At 38.4% G+C, this 20,185-nt stretch overlaps 1 protein-coding gene across 2 annotated transcripts; it reads left to right on the forward strand.

Annotated features, from left to right (window-relative positions):
* The first annotated feature begins 6,196 nt into the window (after nt 1–6,196).
* Nucleotides 6,197–19,236, forward strand: polr3d (polymerase (RNA) III (DNA directed) polypeptide D). 2 transcript variants are annotated; one of them, XM_084388805.1, is made up of 9 exons: nt 6,197–6,383; nt 9,429–9,588; nt 11,194–11,237; nt 11,338–11,492; nt 12,638–12,759; nt 14,071–14,218; nt 15,475–15,725; nt 15,815–15,967; nt 18,538–19,236. In XM_084388805.1, exons 2-9 carry the CDS (start codon nt 9,433–9,435, stop codon nt 18,652–18,654), a joined length of 1,146 nt encoding a protein of 381 aa, XP_084244931.1. In that variant the 5' UTR covers nt 6,197–6,383; nt 9,429–9,432; the 3' UTR covers nt 18,655–19,236. The 2 variants fall into 2 exon arrangements, with proteins under 2 accessions (XP_084244931.1, XP_084244932.1); XM_084388806.1 differs by having other exon boundaries at nt 6,253–6,383; nt 9,433–9,588.
* The last annotated feature ends 949 nt before the right edge of the window (nt 19,237–20,185 follow it).

The following is a 20,185-nucleotide window of genomic DNA, read 5'->3' on the forward strand; positions in this document are numbered from 1 at the left end:
GTTTATGTCACGTCTTATTTTGGTTTTGTTTCATGTTCTTGTTTCATGTCTGTCATGTGATCCCCTGTTCTAGTCATGTGATCCTAGAGACGGCTTATGATAGAGAAATGAACATTCAATTCACGGGCAACAGCTCTGGTGGACATTCCTGCAGTCAGCATGCCAATTGCACGCTCCCTCAAAACTTGTGACATCTGTGGCATTGTGCTGTGTGATAAAACTGCACATTTTAGAGTGGCCTTTTATTGTGGCCAGCCTAAGGCACACCTGTGCAATAATCATGCTGTCTAATCAGCATCTTGATATGCCACACCTGTGAGGTGGATAGATTATCTTGGCGAAGGAAAAGTGCTCACTAACACAGATTTAGACAGATTTGTGAACAATATTTGAGAGAAATAGGCCTTTTGTATACATAGAAAAAGTCTTAGATCTTTGAGTTCAGCTCATGAAAAATGGAGGCAAAAACAAAAGTGTTGCGGTTATAATTTTGTTCAGTGTATTAAACTGCACTTGGGTTCTGCACACATGCCTCCTGGACTATATGTTACAGTTTATCAATCTATTTCTCTTGTGGGGACTGCTAGCTGGTCCCCACAATGTAATATAAATCTATACTCTCTCACACACACACACACACAGAAATGAAGCTGACTTTAATAAAATCATTGACGTATATAAGCATGTTAACTGGATGTTATCGCCACTGCACTGAGTCTCGAATCATCCGTAAGTCACTGCTTCCCTGATATATCAGTGTCCACTCGTGCGTGAGTAACTTGAGGATGGGACGCTCCGATGCTTCAACCTACAGAGGAACTGACCAAATGCTGCACCATATGCTCACAAGCAGTGCATCCCTACAAAGCCAACACACGACAAACACAACACACACCAAACACAACACACACCAAACACAACGACTTCTGACTGCCAGAACACAGCAATCACCACACACGCCAAACACAACAACTTCTGACCGCCAGAACACGACAATCACCACACACACCAAACACAACGACTTCTGACCGCCAGAACACAGCAATCACCACACACACCAAACACAACGACTTCTGACCGCCAGAACACAGCAATCACCACACACACCAAACACAACGACTTCTGACCGCCAGAACACAGCAATCACCACACACACCAAACACAACGACTTCTGACCGCCAGAACACAGCAATCACCACACACGCCAAACACAACAACTTCTGACCGCCAGAACACGACAATCACCACACACACCAAACACAACGACTTCTGACCGCCAGAACACAGCAATCACCACACACACCAAACACAACGACTTCTGACCGCCAGAACACAGCAATCACCACACACACCAAACACAACGACTTCTGACCGCCAGAACACGACAATCACCACACACGCCACACACACCAAACACAACGACTTCTGACCGCCAGAACACGACAATCACCACACACGCCAAACACAATGACTTCTGACCGCCAGAACACGACAATCACCACACACACCAAACACAACGACTTCTGACCGCCAGAACACGACAATCACCAAACACGCCAAACACAACAACTTTTGACCGCCAGAACACGACAATCATCAAACACACCAAACACAACGACTTCTGACCGCCAGAACACAGCAATCACCACACACACCAAACACAACGACTTCTGACCGCCAGAACACGACAATCACCAAACACACCAAACACAACGACTTCTGACCGCCAGCACACGACAATCACCAAACACACCAAACACAACGACTTCTGATCGCCAGAACACGACAATCACCAAACACACCAAACACAACGACTTCTGACCGCCAGAACACGACAATCACCAAACACACCAAACACAACGACTTCTGATCGCCAGAACACGACAATCACCAAACACACCAAACACAACGACTTCTGACCGCCAGAACACGACAATCACCACACACGCCAAACACAACAACTTTTGACCGCCAGAACACGACAATCATCAAACACACCAAACACAACGACTTCTGACCGCCAGAACACAGCAATCACCACACACCAAACACAACGACTTCTGACCGCCAGCACACGACAATCACCACACACACCAAACACAACGACTTCTGACCGCCAGAACACGACAATCACCAAACACGCCAAACACAACAACTTTTGACCGCCAGAACACGACAATCAAACACACCAAACACAATGACTTCTGACCGCCAGAACACAGCAATCACCACACACACCAAACACAACGACTTCTGACCGCCAGAACACAGCAATCACCACACACACCAAACACAACGACTTCTGACCGCCAGAACACGACAATCACCAAACACACCAAACACAACGACTTCTGACCGCCAGAACACGACAATCACCAAACACAACAACTTCTGACCGCCAGAACACGACAATCACCACACACACCAAACACAACGACTTCTGACCGCCAGAACACGACAATCACCAAACACACCAAACACAACGACTTCTGACCGCCAGAACACGACAATCACCACACACACCAAACACAACGACTTCTGACCGCCAGAACACAGCAATCACCACACACACCAAACACAACGACTTCTGACTGCCAGAACACGACAATCACCACACACGCCAAACACAACGACTTCTGACCGCCAGAACACGACAATCACCACACACACCAAACACAACGACTTCTGATCGCCAGAACACGACAATCACCACACACACCAAACACAACGACTTCTGACCGCCAGAACACAGCAATCACCACACACACCAAACACGACTTCTGACCGCCAGAACACGACAATCACCACACACGCCAAACACAACGACTTCTGACCGCCAGAACACGACAATCACCACACACACCAAACACAACGACTTCTGACCGCCAGAACACGACAATCACCACACACACCAAACACAACGACTTCTGACCGCCAGAACACAGCAATCACCACACACGCCAAACACAACGACTTCTGACCGCCAGAACACGACAATCACCAAACACACCAAACACAACGACTTCTGACCGCCAGAACACGACAATCACCACACACGTCAAACACAACGACTTCTGACCGCCAGCACACGACAATCACCAAACACAACGACTTCTGACCGCCAGAACACGACAATCACCACACACGTCAAACACAACGACTTCTGACCGCCAGAACACGACAATCACCAAACACACCAAACACAACGACTTCTGACCGCCAGAACGCGACAATCACCACACACACCAAACACAACGACTTCTGACCGCCAGAACACGACAATCACCAAACACACCAAACACAACGACTTCTGACCGCCAGCACACGACAATCGTACACACCAAACACAACGACTTCTGACCGCCAGAACACGACAATCACCACACACACCAAACACAACGACTTCTGACCGCCAGCACACGACAATCACCACACACGCCAAAACACAACGACTTCTGACCGCCAGCACACGACAATCGTACACACCAAACACAACGACTTCTGACCGCCAGAACACGACAATCACCACACACACCAAACACAACGACTTCTGACCGCCAGCACACGACAATCACCACACACGCCAAACACAACGACTTCTGACCGCCAGAACACGACAATCACCACACACGCCAAACACAACGACTTCTGACCGCCAGCACACGACAATCACCAAACACACCAAACACAACGACTTCTGACCGCCAGAACACGACAATCACCACACACACCAAACACAACGACTTCTGACCGCAAGAACACGACAATCACCAAACACACCAAACACAACGACTTCTGACCGCCAGCACACGACAATCACCACACACACCAAACACAACGACTTCTGACCGCCAGAACACGACAATCACCAAACACACCAAACACAACGACTTCTGACCGCCAGAACACGACAATCACCAAACACACCAAACACAACGACTTCTGACCGCCAGAACACGACAATCACCACACACACCAAACACAACGACTTCTGACCGCCAGAACGCACAGGTCAAACGGTATGCTCTCTGAAGGTCAAACGTTCAAGGCTCGCTGTGTGTGATGCGGTTATGTGTGTGTGACTCGACGCTCACTTGTGTTGAAGATCGCCGTCTTCTCTCAGGATGATGGAGTGAAATTGAAGAACAGTGGATAATTAAAACACAACAGACCCTGACAGCCGTGCAACGACAAAAACCCTTATAGACGTACAGATTTGTTCACGCATGGAAATATTTTTTTATTCAAAACTAAATGAAAATGAACACGGATTGAATAGTCAGGTTATCAAACAAAACACAGATCAAAACATTTATCAGTTCTCATATTCATGCAATAATGTAAAACTTTAAGCCACAACAAACCAAAACTGGGGTTGTTTTCTGACCTGATTTCTGAGGAATATTCTGTAATTATAGAAATTTGATTCAAAAACAAAAAAATATGTATTTGTGGTGGCAGATAGGGAGGTTTAAAAAGGTTTATATTTGCTGAAAGCACAATTATCCTTGATTTTTTACATATTAAAATAATATAAGGATAAAGATTAAAGGGGTGGTTGATTATGATTTCACTTTTCTAACTTTAGTTAGTGTGTAATGTTGCTGTTTGAGCATAAACAACATCTGCAAAGTTACGACGCTCAAAGTTCAAAGCAAAGGGAGATATTTGCTTTTAAAGAAATTGCTTTTTAAGGACTACAACAAACGGCTGGTAGAGACTACACATCATTCCTCCCGGGTTAGTGACATCATGAACCCTACAATTTACATAAACCCCGTCCCCGGGACAAGATTTATAGATTATCAAGACAGAATATGCTAATCAATGACTAAAAGATAACTACACATCAGCTACATGAATTCATCAACTAACCATTCAGAAATGTCCTGTTGCTTCTACATGTTGTCACTTCTTCTTGAGTCTCTCTATCTTTGTCTGACTCCGGTTTGAACATAAAAGGCTAAAAGTTTTGGAAATTTTCAGTGCATGTGTGTGAGGTAAAAGGACACAAGCTGTTGAAGCTCCGCCCTCTGTGACGGGAGCAGCAGCTCATTTGCATTTAAAGGGACAGACACAAAAACGGTGCGTTTTTGCTCACCCTCAAAAAGTGACAATTTTAACATGCAATATAAAAATATCTGTGGGGTATTTTGAGCTAAGACTTCACATACACACTCGAAGGGCATTATACCACCCCTTTAATTTAATTGTTGTAATATAGGTTATATTTTTTCCTTTAAAAAATTACCCCAATACAGATATATATCCAATATGTGATTAACAAATGTCTATCAAGAGAAAGGTGAGGTTGCTACTATAGTACTACTACTTTTTTACTATAAAATTTTACTTGAAATAAAACGGGAGTCGTGTTACGCCTTTAACTGACAATGTCCCGCTTAGCACTCTTTTTTATTGCCTTTTTTTCCCCCTGCCACATATTTTAGTAATCATCATAAATGAGATATCCTTCAAAAGCTTAAAAACTCTAAATTTATCCTGTGAAAACCATTTTGAAATTGGACATTGCGTTATCCTGGAAACTGTACTTTAAAAACTTTAAGCAGGCTCCTCCCCCTAGTGGACGGTGTCATACTTCATATTACAAATTTATTTTAACTATTTTATAAAAAAAGAAAATTAATCTTGACAAAACACATATCGTTGGAAAGGTCTGAGACTCAAGGTTTCGTATTTGGACTGTTTTGTGATTGAAGTGATATTGTGACAGAAATGTGTATAAAAAATAAAAAATAATAATTCAATGGAATGTGGTTGACACTATGACTGGGTATTTATTGGTATTATGCCTAAACAAAATCTTTTTTCTTTTTTTAGTCTGTGATATCAACTCCAAATTTGGAAAACAACTTGTTTAGACATATGAATTTAATTTTATAACAATTTTATAATAAAAAAATATTTTGTAAAACACATATTTTGTATAAAATACAAATGTTTAGTACAGTACATTTGCTTTACAGTAAACTTAAACTTCTATAGCACTTTCACTTTTTGAAGTGCTTTTACTTCAGCAATAATCTGAGTGTCTTCTTTAAAAAGAGACCAACTTTAGGTCTGGATTACAGCATTTATGAATTACAACCATTTAAGTTTGGATAGTGCATGTTCATGTCTATGCAGTTAAGAGGTTAAAAATTCTGCGCAAAGGTTTGCAGAGTTGACGTTCACCAATCACATCACTCCGTCACACGGGTCAAAGTGTCATTGCGCGTGAAACTCCTCCTTAAACAAACTTGCAGTATCTTTCATCATCGTTATAACTAAAATCTCGATTTTGCCTGTTATTTTGCTATATTTGTGATATTTTTGGAGTAAGGCGGTGTTTGACGAGTCTCTGCACTAGTGTGAGCGCACTGGTAAGTGTAACGTTAGCTTTACTGTCATGGATCTGCCACTGTGTGTTTGTCTCGCCATGTGTTTGGAAGCGTGGAAGTACCGGTTTGCTGTAAATATATATTTCAGATCTATAAACATCTGCGACTGAATGTTCAGAGCATCGTGGCGTGTCAGCATTGCAGTATTCCTAACTATTTTAGTCCTTCATCCTTAACAACAGTTCTTCACAATTTGTACAGAATTTCTGTGAGAGTCTGGGATCAATCCTAAATATTCATAATGGGAATTGTTATGAGAATTCCAGCATAATAACACCAACGCTAGAACTTTTACAACACGTAGTTCTCATTAAGACTGTGAAGGTTATCTGAGTTTTAATTTAATTATTTAGAAATTGTAATATTTAAAATCTATTCATTAATATATATTAAAAACACGTGCATGTGTGTGTGGCTGCGTCCGAAATAGCATTCTCTCTTGAGTTATTTTGAATATGTAATTACTTTCACGACCGCTTGTTTAGACAAGTATGTTCTAAACCCAGTCTATGGTTCTAAATAGTATGACGTATTAGATTCGCCATGTTGTCATTATCACGTGACCTACCAATTCTTAAATTCCATTTTCTTCATTTCTTTTATATTATTGTTCCTTTCTTTTTCATACTTGATACATTTGAGAATCGCATGAGGTATTGTTTCTTTAACATGACATTGTTCACATAACCCATTTGGATGCTTCCCTATTATTTTAAGTGTGCTATTAATTTCATTTGGAATGTCTTAAAATTATTCTATTATAAACAACCTCTTCTTTCCTTGATTTACCTATATATCTTGGGCAACGATTAATCGCATCCAAAATAAAAGTTTGTGTTTACATAATATATGTGTGTATAAATATTTTGTATATGTAAATACACACATATGCATGTATATATTTAAGAAATATTTGCATGTATATACTGTATATATATTATTTATACATCATTTATATTATATATAAATAAATATTTTATATATGAATAACACATTTTTCTTAAATGTATATGTGTGTATTTATATTTAAAAAAGAATTAGGCTATACACATTAGACACACATATATTATGTAAACACAAACTTTTATTTTGGATGCGATTAGGCTTAATCGTTGCCCAGCACTAATTCATACTATATAGAACAGAACAAGCTTTTTTTTTTAGCGGTCATGAAAGTAATTACTTATTCAAGATGAGTATTTAAGATAATGTGATTTCGGACTCAGCCAAAGTGTCCATCATATTCACCCTTCAGAATCTCACCGGGAGTAGTAGATCATCCGGGGACTTTAGCCGACTCTTTTATGAGACCTGTGAATTCAGACATACTTCTTTTGTTACATATTGTTTTTCTGCTACTATATAGTAGGAAAGTATGTGATTTTGGATGCAGCCTGTATATGTTATAAAGCTGTTTTGCATAGGGCTGCACGATTAATCACACTTAACCGATTTGGATTATTGCGATTATAAAATCGCAAAGGCTGCAATTATTTATTTATTTATTTTTATTTTTGTATATAAAAAAAAATGTATGTGCAGCTTGTCAGTGACGTACGGCTCTGTGATCAGTAGTAAACGCTAGTAAGTCACTTATAACGTGATTTTGAAAAAGCAACACACGTCAAACGTGTGAACCTTGCGTTTATGAACCTTGTCCAACAAAAGACAACATTTAATAACATGCTTTACTCCAAACTCACTCCATAAGGACAGTTGAGCTCCTCCTTCTGTGAGATGATGTGCTTCTTACACAGAATAAGGCAGTCGTTGTGTTTATTAGTCATGTTTAATCAATCAAAGTGTTTCAATCTTCTGTTATTCAGATACAGATAGTATGATGTAGGGGTTTCCTGGAATGGTGTGCATTATTGTAGTTCTGCGGCGGGGCATATTTGGCGTGTGTGTGTGTGTGTGTGTGTGTGTGAGACGCCCTCTGGTGTTCACATGGATATATGGTGTGTGTGTGTATGAGAGATTCCCTTTGGTGTTCAGATGGATAAGTGGTGTGTGTGTGTGAGACACCCTCTGGTGTTCAGATGGATGTGTGGTGTGTGTGTGTGTGTGTGTGTGTGTGAGAGACGCCCTTTGGTGTTCAGATGGAAAAGTGGTGTGTGTGACGCCCTCTAGTGTTCAGATGGATATGTGGTGTGGTGTGTGTGTGTGTGTGAGAGACGCCCTCTGGTGTTCAGATGGAAAAGTGGTGTGTGTGTGTGTGTGTGTGTGTGTGTGAGAGATGCCCTCTGGTGTTCAGATGGAGCATTTACTACCGATCAGCCGTTCTGCACTGACAAGCTGCACATTAAATAATCGCAGCCTTTGCCAAATCGCGTGCGGTTTCATTGCGATTAATCGTGCAGCTCTAGCTTGTAATCAAAATCATGTGCCATTTAATTGACATATAGAAGTTTGCAGTGATTTGGTAACATCTCTTGTCTTGTGTCAGTGAGATGGAGGGCTCTGGTGACCCCGCAGGGTTATTATGATATTAATCATATTAATGATTATAATCATATAATAAGGATATCGGTCCTTATGATTATTACTCATAATTAAATATAATAATTAATCATATTTTTCATCTACATTCTTAGTCCGAAATCACATACTGTCTGAGAAGGCACTACATTTGAATTTTAATTTACTTTGTGATCGTTAAATGGTATGAATATGGGTAGTCTGAATGAGATTCGGACGTACTACTACATTCGTCATATTGTTACTGTCACATGACCAACCAGCCTAGGTTCACTGTCACTCATAAATCTTCTCCTGTGGCCTCATGGGATTGGGACTGTGTAAAGTGTCCATCACACTTCATAATCCCGGCGGAAGTAGTATATCATCCGGGGACTTTTCACCTTACTGTTTTTCGAATACTATATAGTAGGGAAGTATTGTGATTTCGGACGGAGCCTGTATGTGTTAGTATAGTCTGTTTTTGGATATGATTGTAACATCATGTGGTATTTAATTGACATTGAAGTTTGCAGTGATTTGGTAACATCTCTTCTTCTCTTGTGTCAGTGAGATGGAGGGCTCTGGTGACCCCGGCGGGCCCCCGAGGACCCCTCAGGTGGGCGGAGCCAGAGGGTTGCCGATGGGCCGCCGGCTCCCCGCCTCCATCACTCCGGGACGCCTTCCCACAATGCGCTCCAGAGACCTCACGTTAGGAGGCGTCAAAAAGGTTACCATTCATAGCTGAACATGCTAGTCACCAGGGTTTGAAATGAACACTGTAGTACACTGTCAAATCACGAGCCAATTTGACGTGTTACTTATTATGTTTACTCACTTTGCTGGGGAAGTTCGTGTAAACAAAATCAGCGCAGATTTAGCGCGAATCCTCAATTCGTGAGTCACCATGATACAGCGTATTATCATATCTCATATCTGGCTTACGTGAACACACGTCACTACGCACAAATAACGGTGCGCTTCTTCATGTACATTGAAGCAAAAGCGAAGATTAAAAAGCATCTGGTTAACAGAAAAGACGTTGTTATTTTCCAACATCCTGCATTTGTTTGATGTTCTCTGTACTGTATTCTGTCCATCTAAAACACATTTATGGTGAAAATGATGAGGATGAAAGAGGAAGGGAGGAGATGGATGGATGACAGGATTTTGTTTCAATAAGAAATTAATGTATGAAATCCAAATTTTATATATATATATATATATATATATATATATATATATATATATATACACAAAAACTTCAAAAGTTTTTGATCGGTAAGATTTTTCATGTTTATAAAAGAAGTCTCTTCTGCTCACCAAGGCTGCATTTATTTGATTAAAAATACAAACAAAAACAGTAATATTGTGAAATATTATTCCAATTTAAAACAGCTGTTTTCTATGTGAATATACAGTAAAGTGTCATTTATTCCAGTGATCAAAGCTGAATTTCCAGCATCATTATTCCAGTATTCAGTGTCACATGATCCTTCAGAAATCATTCTAATATGATGATTTGATGCTCAAGAAACATTTATGATTATTATAAATGTTGAAAACAGTTATTTACATTTTTATTTCATGATGCTATGATGAACAGAAAGTTGAAAAGAACAGCATTTATCTGAAATGGAAAGCTTTTGTAACATTAAACACTACCGTACAAAAGTTTGGGGTCAGTAAGAATTTACATTTTACTTTTGGGGGAAATAAATAAAATAAATCAATACTTTTATTCATCAAGGATGAGTTAAACTGATCAAAAGTTACAGTAAAGACATTAATAATGTTAGAAAAGATTCTGTTTTAAATAAATGCTGTTCTTTTGAACTTTCTATTCATCAAAGAATTTTGAAAAAAATAGTACACGACTGTTTTCAACATTGAAAATAATAATGAATGTTTTTTGAGCATCAAATCATCATATTAGAATGATTTCTGTAGGATCATGTGACTCTGAAGACTGGAGTAATGATGCTGAAAATTCAGCTTTGATCACAGGAATAAATTACACTTTACTGTATATGCACATAGAAAACAGTTATTTTAAATTGTCATAATATTTCACAATATTACTGTTTTGTTTTTGTTTTTTTTTAATCAAATAAATGCAGCCTTGGTGAGCAGAAGAGACTTCTTTTAAAAACATAAAAAATCTTACCGATCTAAAACTTTTGACCAGTAGTTCTTTTTCTTTTTTTGTTTTGGCTTGTAGAAATTTAGCAGCCAAATTGGCTGGTGAGTGAAAAAGTTAATTTCAAACCCTGCTAGTCACTCACTACTGAACATTTCAGATTAAATTTCAAGTGTGTTGTCATTTGTCCCGCAGAAAACCTTCACCCCCAATATTATCGGTCGAAAATCGAAAGAGGAGTAAGTGCAGACTCGTTTATTCCTAGTGTTCCTCAGTCCATCATGCACTGGTGACATAACGAGTGCGTCACTGTTACTTACAAGTGATGCTGTGCCACAGATTAAAAGCTGATGAAGGAAAGAGACGGGATAAGAAGGATGTGGATCGAGGCCGGCAGCGGGACGGGCGAGGGAGGGGACGGGGCCGTCCTGAGGTCATACAGTCTCACTCGATCTTTGAGCAGGGTCCCGCTGAGATGATGGCCAGGAGGAAAGGTAAAGGAGGATTTGAGAGATCGTTAGGACAGGTACTGTGATTTGAGCATGATGTCAGTCACACTGAATGTCATTAAAGCTTTTAACAGTTTTCAGATGTCTTCAAATATCTGTGACACTAGTGAATTAAACTACTTATGAGCCGTAATTTATTCATAAATGTATGTACACCTGCTCTACCGTTCAAAAATATGAGGTTGGTAAGATTTTTAATGTTTTTGAAAGTCTCTTCTGCTGACCAAGGAGAAACAGTAATATTGTGAAATATTTTTGTTACATTTTAAAAGATATGAATATATTGTGAAATGTTATTTACTCCTGTGATCAAAGCTAAATGTTCAGCATCATTACTCCAGTCTTCAGTGTCACATGATCCTTCAGAAATAATCCTGATATAATGAGATGTTTCTGATTATTATCAATGTTGAAAACAGTTGTGCTGCTTCATATTTCTGTGGAAACCGTGATACAGTTTTCCTCAGGATTATTTAATGAATACAAAGTTCAGAAGTTTTTACTGTTCATAAAAAAATAAAAAAAACCTCACTGACCCAAAAGTTAAAGCGTGAGACTTTTTTCAGGATGAATAGAAACTTCAAAATAACAGCATTTATTAAAAACATTTATATTTTGTAACATTTTTAAATGTCCTTACTGTCATTTTTGAATCAATTTAATCTGAGTATTAATTTCCACACAAAAATCGCACTGACCGCTTTTGAACGGTATTGCATATGTAAAAAGGCTTTGAACCAGAGTTTTAATATTTATAGAAAACCTGGAATAATTAGGGAATTTTATAATGCTTTCCAGTCTTAAAGGTTATGAAAGTGAATCAAAGCTTTAAAAAAAAAAAATTCATGATCAAACATTTAATTGGACAGAAATTGCTCTTTGAGAGTGAAATCTCTAAAATAATGTTAAATGCTAATGCAGTTATATGGTGCCAATTGACTCCAGTAGCCGAATATTCAAGAATGTGGGGAAGAAATAGTGAATTTAAGAATTGAAACAGCCATATTGATCAGTCAGTAATCAGAATATTGGGGTTAATATCTTGGGTGTTTACAGTTGTTTACCATTGATTTAGTTTAATGTTAAATATAATTGGTATTTTCTTGTCTTTCTTTTCTATATTTGATTAGGCTTATACGATGACACCAGAGAAACGGCAAACACTGGCCCTTCGCCCATCATCAACATCAAAAAGGAGAAAGAGACCGAAGAGGAGACAAAAGAAATCCTGCGCAAACTGGAGAAGGACAATGTATGATTTCAGAAACAAAAATAGAAGCTTATTAACTAGCGATTAACTAATCAAACCCGTGCAGACTCGTCTTACAGCCCAAAACCAAATTCTGCTTTACATTAAGAAAATAGAGCTTATTTCCCAAATTAATTTCTTTTCAGTTTTAATGGTTCTAGATTACATTTTTTTGGACTTAAAATTTTAGTAATCAAAAAGCATGTCTAATTAACTGAAATCATGAAACTTGTACAGTTTAACGACAATTTATTCAAAGTTTTATTTTTTCCCCTGAAATTCCGTTTTATTGTTTGGCCAACCAACTTCTGTTTTTTCTGTTTTAAGTTCTCTGCATTGCATTTTAATGGTTTAATTAAATTGTAATAATCAAAAAGCATGTCAAATTAATTTAATTCATAACTTTTTATTCACTTTTTTCAGAAATTGTGTTGTTTTTAAATTGTTCATGTCAATCAAATGAAGGCATAAATCATTAATTTAATTTATCTTTTAATCGTGTGAATTAAACTTATCTTTTTTTGTCAAACAATGTGCTGCACAACAGAGCTTTACTTTAATACTTTAATACTTCAATACAATAAATATACTGTTATATCGTAAAATATTATACATAATTATAGTATTACTTGTCTTGTACTTCTTTGATTTAAAAAAAAAAAAAATTAATCACCACTGAAAATGGGTCTAACAAAAATCTAAATCAAATGTAAAATAACTTGATGCTTTACAATGATGGCAGTTATTGAGGCAAAATTTCATAATGCAAAATCTATGTAAATATAGGCTTAATTTTCTTAATACAACACATTTATTTAATTCACCTTTTTTATATTTTGATTTTGAAGTGAAATATGACCTAGGCCACTTTTTTATGTGATTCTCTCAAATGCAAATACAGGTGAAACTCGAAAAAATTGAATATCGTGCAAAAGTTCATTTATTTCAGTAATTCAACTTAAAAGGTGAAACTAATATATTATATAGAAAATGACATGGAAAGTGAGATATTTCAAGCCTTTATTTGTTATAATTTGGATGATTATGGCTTACAGCTTATGAAAACCCCAAATTCAAAATCTCAGAAATTTTGAAAATGTTCATAAGCTGTAAGTCATAATCATCAAAATTATAACAAATAAAGGCTTGAAATATCTCACTTTGCATGTCATTTTCTATATAATATATTAGTTTCACCTTTTAAGTTGAGTTACTGAAATAAATGAACTTTTTCGAGTTTGTATTGCCAATTTCTTAACTGAGAACATGATGGCAAGTCTGTGTTGTGTGTGTGTGTGTGTGTGTGTGCTGTAGTTTGTGGACGACCCTCACCTGCGAGGTGAAAGAGAGAGCTGTCCTGTGCAGCTGCCGCTGGCCGTGTCCGGATGGGTCTTCAAGCAGGAGTTCAGTGAGAAGAGCTCTTCAGATCCTGAACCCATCAGCACTGGCGCTGAGGTCAAGGGTAGGAGCGACGACACTCCATGCTGTTATCTGTGTGTGCAGATGTGAAGTCAGTCAGGGAGAGTTTCACATGAGGGTGAAGAAGGTTCCCACACAGATTTGGTCACGCGTGGTTGTGGCGTTGACCAACAGAAAGCTGCTTGGGTTGAAAGTGTAGAGATGTATGAAGCTCAACTTACACAAAAGTCACTATTGACAATTTTTTGCCTGTGAAATTTCACCACCAATTCACAAAAAGTAAAAAGTACTGATTGATGGATGTTTATTTATTTAGCAATTTTTTATACTCCATCATACTGCTCAAAATACATGGGGGATACAATGTGCTAGACACACAGATAGAGCTTAAATAGGTTACGGCTCAATCTGACATTATGAGTTTTCAAGTAGCCGGCACTAGTCAATAAGGAAGGCAATGCAATTAAGTAATCACAATGTGTTAAAGTCCCCCTGTAGGCAATCATTTTATCCTTTAAAACTCATCTTTGATCACCAAAATGACATATTTAAACGTTTTTTTTCTTGAAAAAAAAAAATCTTCATGCCTTAAAATATCTTGAATGTAACTCGACACCCTTGCCTCATTTAGTATACGTGGATCTATGAATATGCAAATGAGCCCCGCCTCCACTCACTCACTCAGCTCAGAGATCCACTCGTTGGCGATCACACGTTGATCTGATTGGTTACAAGGTAGTTTGTGACGTCAGAAACACCAGCGATTTCAAAGCGTGTTTTTGAGACTGTCTTTGGTTCACTGCAGTTTTAAGGAGAAAATACTCAGCAATGGGGTCGACTTATGAATTTACACATGGTTTGTCTTAAAGCATATTAAAAACACCACATAGACATATAAACAACATTGTTAGAAACTACCTTGTAACCAATCTGGTCAACGTGTGATCATCAACGAGTGGATCTCTGAGCTGGTGTGAGTGAGTGGAGGCGGGGCTCATTTGCATATTCATAAAAAAAAACGTTTAAGCATGTAATTTTGATGATCAATGATGTCTTTTAAGGGATGAAATTTTTGACTACAGGGGGACGTTAACAGGTTAAATAACGTTTTCTACTGGTCAAAATAATGAGGAACAACATGTTTTTATGGAATGTAGTGGGAAAAGTTTCCCAAAATAAAAAATACTCCAATAAAGTACAGATACTTGAAAAATGTAATTTTCTTTACTGAGCATTCATTAAACAGAATTGAAGAGTGACACAACTCTTTCTCTATCATCCCGCCTCGTCTTCCTCCAGTCAAGCAGGAGCCGCTGGATATTCCTGAAGCAAAGGCGGCGGAGCCTATGTTCAGACTGCCACCCTTGCCCGAACCTGATTTGCTGCCTGATTTACTGGAGGTGTGGAATCACTGCAAAGAGGAGGAGCTTCTCTTCATGCAGCTCCCTGATTCGCTGCCAGGCCAGCCGCCCACCACTGACGTCCGGCCCACTAAAACAGAGGTTCAGTCCAGTGATGGACAGACCATGATGCAGAAGACCGAGACACAGGTTGCCACTAGCTAGGTTTAGGTCACATGGCCATGTCAGTGTTTGCATATGCTCATGTGTTTTTGTTCTCCTGTGTGTTTGCGTGTCAGGAGGAGTCTCAAGAAGAGAACAGCTGTTGTCTGAAGGATCTACAGGAGGGTTTGGTGGGAAAGATGCTCGTAAGGAAGTCGGGGAAAGTGCAGCTTATTCTGGGTAACGTGACCCTGGATGTGGCCTTGGGAACCCCATGTGCCTTCCTGCAGGTCAGTCACACTCAGAACAACAGTACGGTTTTCAGTAGCTATGTTTCCATCAAAGGTGCGAATTTAACCCGAGCGCAAAATTGGAATATCGCATAAAACATTTGTGGATGAAGCAGCGTTTCCATCCCATGTGTTCAAGAGAACAAAATCGTCACTTCATGGGAAATTAGTGCAAAATTTCTGTGATAAAAATGGAAGTTGCTGCGATTGGTCCGCTGGTTATCCAATCACATCCTCTGTTGAGGCAAAGTCACATGAGTTTTGGTTTCCATCATAGTTGTGTCGTCTTATCAGATAAAAAATAATCCGCCTCAGTTGACCGTTCGCAAAGACCCGCCTCCTATAGTTACTGTTGCTATGTCAGACAAGCCACGCCATGTTCTCACGCAGTGAAAAATACATTGTGCATGATCGTGGAGCAGAGAGGACACTGACAACACGCTGACAGACAGGACAGACCAGGTCACTTTTAATATGAAACAAAGTCTCAACTTTCACATTTGGTCATTTTTTTTTAAAGAAATGTAAACATTAAATACCGTTTTGTGGCTCTTTAATGTGTCTGACAGATCGCTGTAGCGCCTCAGTTAGAGCTGCTCGTGAACCGCCCATCTCCTCCTTCTAGTTAATTTATAGCATCAAATAAACATGAATGAACATAAGAAGGAATGTTGTTTTAACCGCGGAAAGACGTCAGTACACTCCGCTTTTCAAGTTCAAATCCTCCAACGCTAATCTACAAACTCTCCTGACTGCTTTGTCGGACAAAAATGGCAGATTCGGCGGATTATGATTGGTCAGATCGCCTGTCAATCAGACTCCCTGTGAAGGGTCAATTGAGTGCATTTATACACATTTTTAGTATTTCATAATTCAGTATTTGTTTCTCTGCACAGTAACCTTGAGTTTGGGAAAGTCACTATAAATAAAACTTCTAATTATTTGTATTATTAATTTATTTGCATTTGGAGTTTCCATCCAGTGTTTCTTTTTTTTTTAATGCGATATCCTAAAATTTGCATAAAAAAGGTGGAAAGAAACATAGCTAATCATTGTAAAATGCCTGATAAGGCATGGTCACATTAAATACATTTTAGCACAATTTTCAACTTTCAGCAGTGTAGTGATGTATGAAGCTCAGCTCACACTGAAGTCACTTTAAAACCAAGCAGCTTTCTGTTGGTCAATGCAAATCTGAATGACTATCTTGCGAAAACTTTCACAATCGTGAAATTCCTGATGGCGTGGGTTTCTATTGAAATAACTGGGTTTTGCCAGCGAAAATTCAGCAAACAACAGAAAATGTGACTGCACATGGGTCAATGACGTGACGGGTCATTCTTTTGTCCAAAGGCCTTAATAATAATAATAAAAAAACAAATATATAACATCCAAAGTATGTAAGGTAGTACAACTTGATCTCTTTTACTGAATCCAAAAGGTTTTAATTATATTTGACTACATATAAAGGTATTTTAAAGATTTTGAAGTGTCATTCGGTAAAACCGATATAGTAAATATTTAAATGGAATAATATTGTTTTTAATAACTAAAGGAACTACAATAATACAAATATAAAGCAGATAAGGCTCTTTTTCTCCTTTCCCTGTGCAATGTTTTACTTGAATATGTTGAAGTGTTTAGAGTAGTCCAATAAATGATTACATTTATGAGATCAGTGATCATTTTATTTAATATTTCTTCTGTGGTACACACTATATACTATCTCAACATCAATGTCAAATCAGTTTTTAACTTTCAAATCAGTGGTTAAACCGAATGACTTTTTTGGTGACAAATTTTTTCCATCTTGTGAAAAATGACAAAAAACAGTGTTAATTGATTGTACAAACCACAAAATCTTATTGTTAACACCTAGGTAAACTAAAAAATGGTTTCAAATATAGTTATATCTCCATTCTAGTTTTTTACACTTTTAAAAACCTTATTCGTCAATGACCCACATATAGTTTATTTAAAGTGTGCGTATATTAATCTGGACACATTTGAAAATGGTGAGTTCAGTGAGTACATTTTTCTTTCATCTTTGTTACTTCGTATAATCTTCATATGACATTCCTGCATTTATCTTTAACAAAAATGTGAAAGTAAACAGTGCATACCGGTATTTATCTATGGGTAGTGTACAATATGCATCATTGTTTTCAAATACCTAAAATATTCCAAATGTTTTAAGTCCAAACTACAATGCAAAAGCTGCGTTTTCACATTTATCTGAGGACAAAGTAAAAAAAAAAGAAAAGAAAAGAAAAGCATTTTCAAATGTGTCAGGATTAGTGCCTGCGTTCGCTGCTGATCTGATGGTTTGGTTGAGGAATTACTGCCGACTGCTGGGGTGAAGATGTTAGGACAGCATTTGTAAACCCAAAGTTCAAATGCCAAACAATGTAATGAAATTGGTGACACAGACACTATATAAGCACATGGCCAATATAGCTTTGGGTCTGAAGCTGTACACACAATCTTTACACTCTCTAGCTTCTTAATCTGTCTGATTACATGCTTTTCTGTTTCCATCTAGTTTTATTAGTGTCTCTGTGTTTTTGTAGGAACTGGTCTCCGTGAATACCGAGGGCAGAAGGGGAGACATGTCTGTGCTGGGACACATTAAACACAAGTTGGTTTGTTCACCGGACTTCCAAGCTCTTCTGGAAAACCGAGTTTGAGGAACGGCTGCTGGGAATCGAATGCTGTATATCCCTTTGTGAGGAAATATTCCCATGTGCTGTCACCGATGGAGAACTCCCGAGTGAACGAGCGGAAATTATTTATAAGTGCAAGGAAATTTATTTAGAAGAATTTATGAATTGTCGTTCAGGAGTGAGACACTATTACACATGTAAATACTGTGGGTTAGAATAACTAATACATTTATAAAAATCTGGGTTTGAGTTTGAAACTTTAAGTTAATAAAAAAAGTGCCATAAATACCTTTTTTCTTTTGTTTAATTTATTGAATCAGCCCCCTAATGGTGGAAATTGCCTTTCAAATATGTTAAACTTAGACCACATGTAGTAGATATATATTGTTTTGTTAGGAGGAGGATGTTTTTTTTGTGTGTGTGTTCATAAGTCATCATAATTTTTATACATTCTACAACACAATTCCTCAAAGGTAATATTGGCAGTCAGGGCCTAAAACTCATTTTTAGCCAAACCCCCAAATAAAGTAGGCTAATCAAATGTAAAAGAACACTACACTGTAGTGTAAGTCACTGTATAAATAAAAAATTAAAGTTACAAAAGTTATTCAGTCAAGAGCAGTGAGTGTTTGATTAACATTAAAAATGCAGGTTTATTAGGCTGCTGTCACTTTAAGACCGAATGCATGGATCCAGGATACTGTTACACACGGATACACGTGCTTTATTTCTCAACCTTTTACATTAATTTAAGATGTAACTGACTGTTTACAAGGATACTAGCCGAGAGGATTTTTGATTTTGTCCATTCAGGCGCAAGAAGATGTGAAAGACAGTTCAATTCAGTATTCGTGCGCTGTCTGAGACGGAGCTTTCTGGATAAATTAAAGGGGTCATGAAATGGCTTTTTTATATTGTTGTCTGAGGTCACAACTTATGACGTTCGCTTGGTTTGTTCAAAATGAACAAGTAATAGGCTATTTTCTGCCCTGGTTTTGAGCCTAGCTCCTGAAACGCTCGGTTTTTATGGACGTGCCGCATTGAAGACTTAATAATAATAATAATTCGTTACATTTATATAGCGCTCTTTCTGAGACCTCAAAGCGCTTTACATATGGAAGGGGGGAATCTCCTCAACCACCACCAATGTGCAGCATCCACTTGGATGATGCGACGGCAGCCATATTGCGCCAGAACGCCCACCACACACCAGCTTACTGGTGGAGAGGAGACAGTGATGAAGCCAATCAGTGTATGGGGATGATTAGGAGGCCATGATGGACAGAGGCCAAGGGGCAGATTTGGCCAGGATGCCGGGGTTTCACCCCTACTCTTTTTCGAAGGACATCCTGGGATTTTTAATGACCACAGAGAGTCAGGACCTCGGTTTTACGTCTCATCCGAAGGACGGAAGTAAACGCCCACTGCTATGATTGGATAACAGTTTTGCATATTATAATGAGTTTCATGTAATGCGCAAATCGGTGGGCGGGGCTAAACAGGCAGTGCTGAAGTAGGCGTTGATCTTCTTCTGCTCTTCTGTCATAGGTCCCGT

Source organism: Rutilus rutilus (assembly GCF_951802725.1).
Source record: "Rutilus rutilus genome assembly, chromosome: 19".
NCBI lineage: Eukaryota > Metazoa > Chordata > Actinopteri > Cypriniformes > Leuciscidae > Rutilus > Rutilus rutilus.

Excerpts from the sequence above, each read along its gene's own strand:
- polr3d (XM_084388805.1), top strand. The coding sequence starts at position 9,433 with ATGGAGGGCTCTGGTGACCCCGGCGGGCCCCCGAGGACCCCTCAGGTG. Across the intron at positions 9,589-11,193 it reads CGTTAGGAGGCGTCAAAAAG|AAAACCTTCACCCCCAATAT; the intron begins GTTACCATTCAT and ends TTTGTCCCGCAG. Across the intron at positions 15,968-18,537 it reads CCCCATGTGCCTTCCTGCAG|GAACTGGTCTCCGTGAATAC; the intron begins GTCAGTCACACT and ends GTGTTTTTGTAG.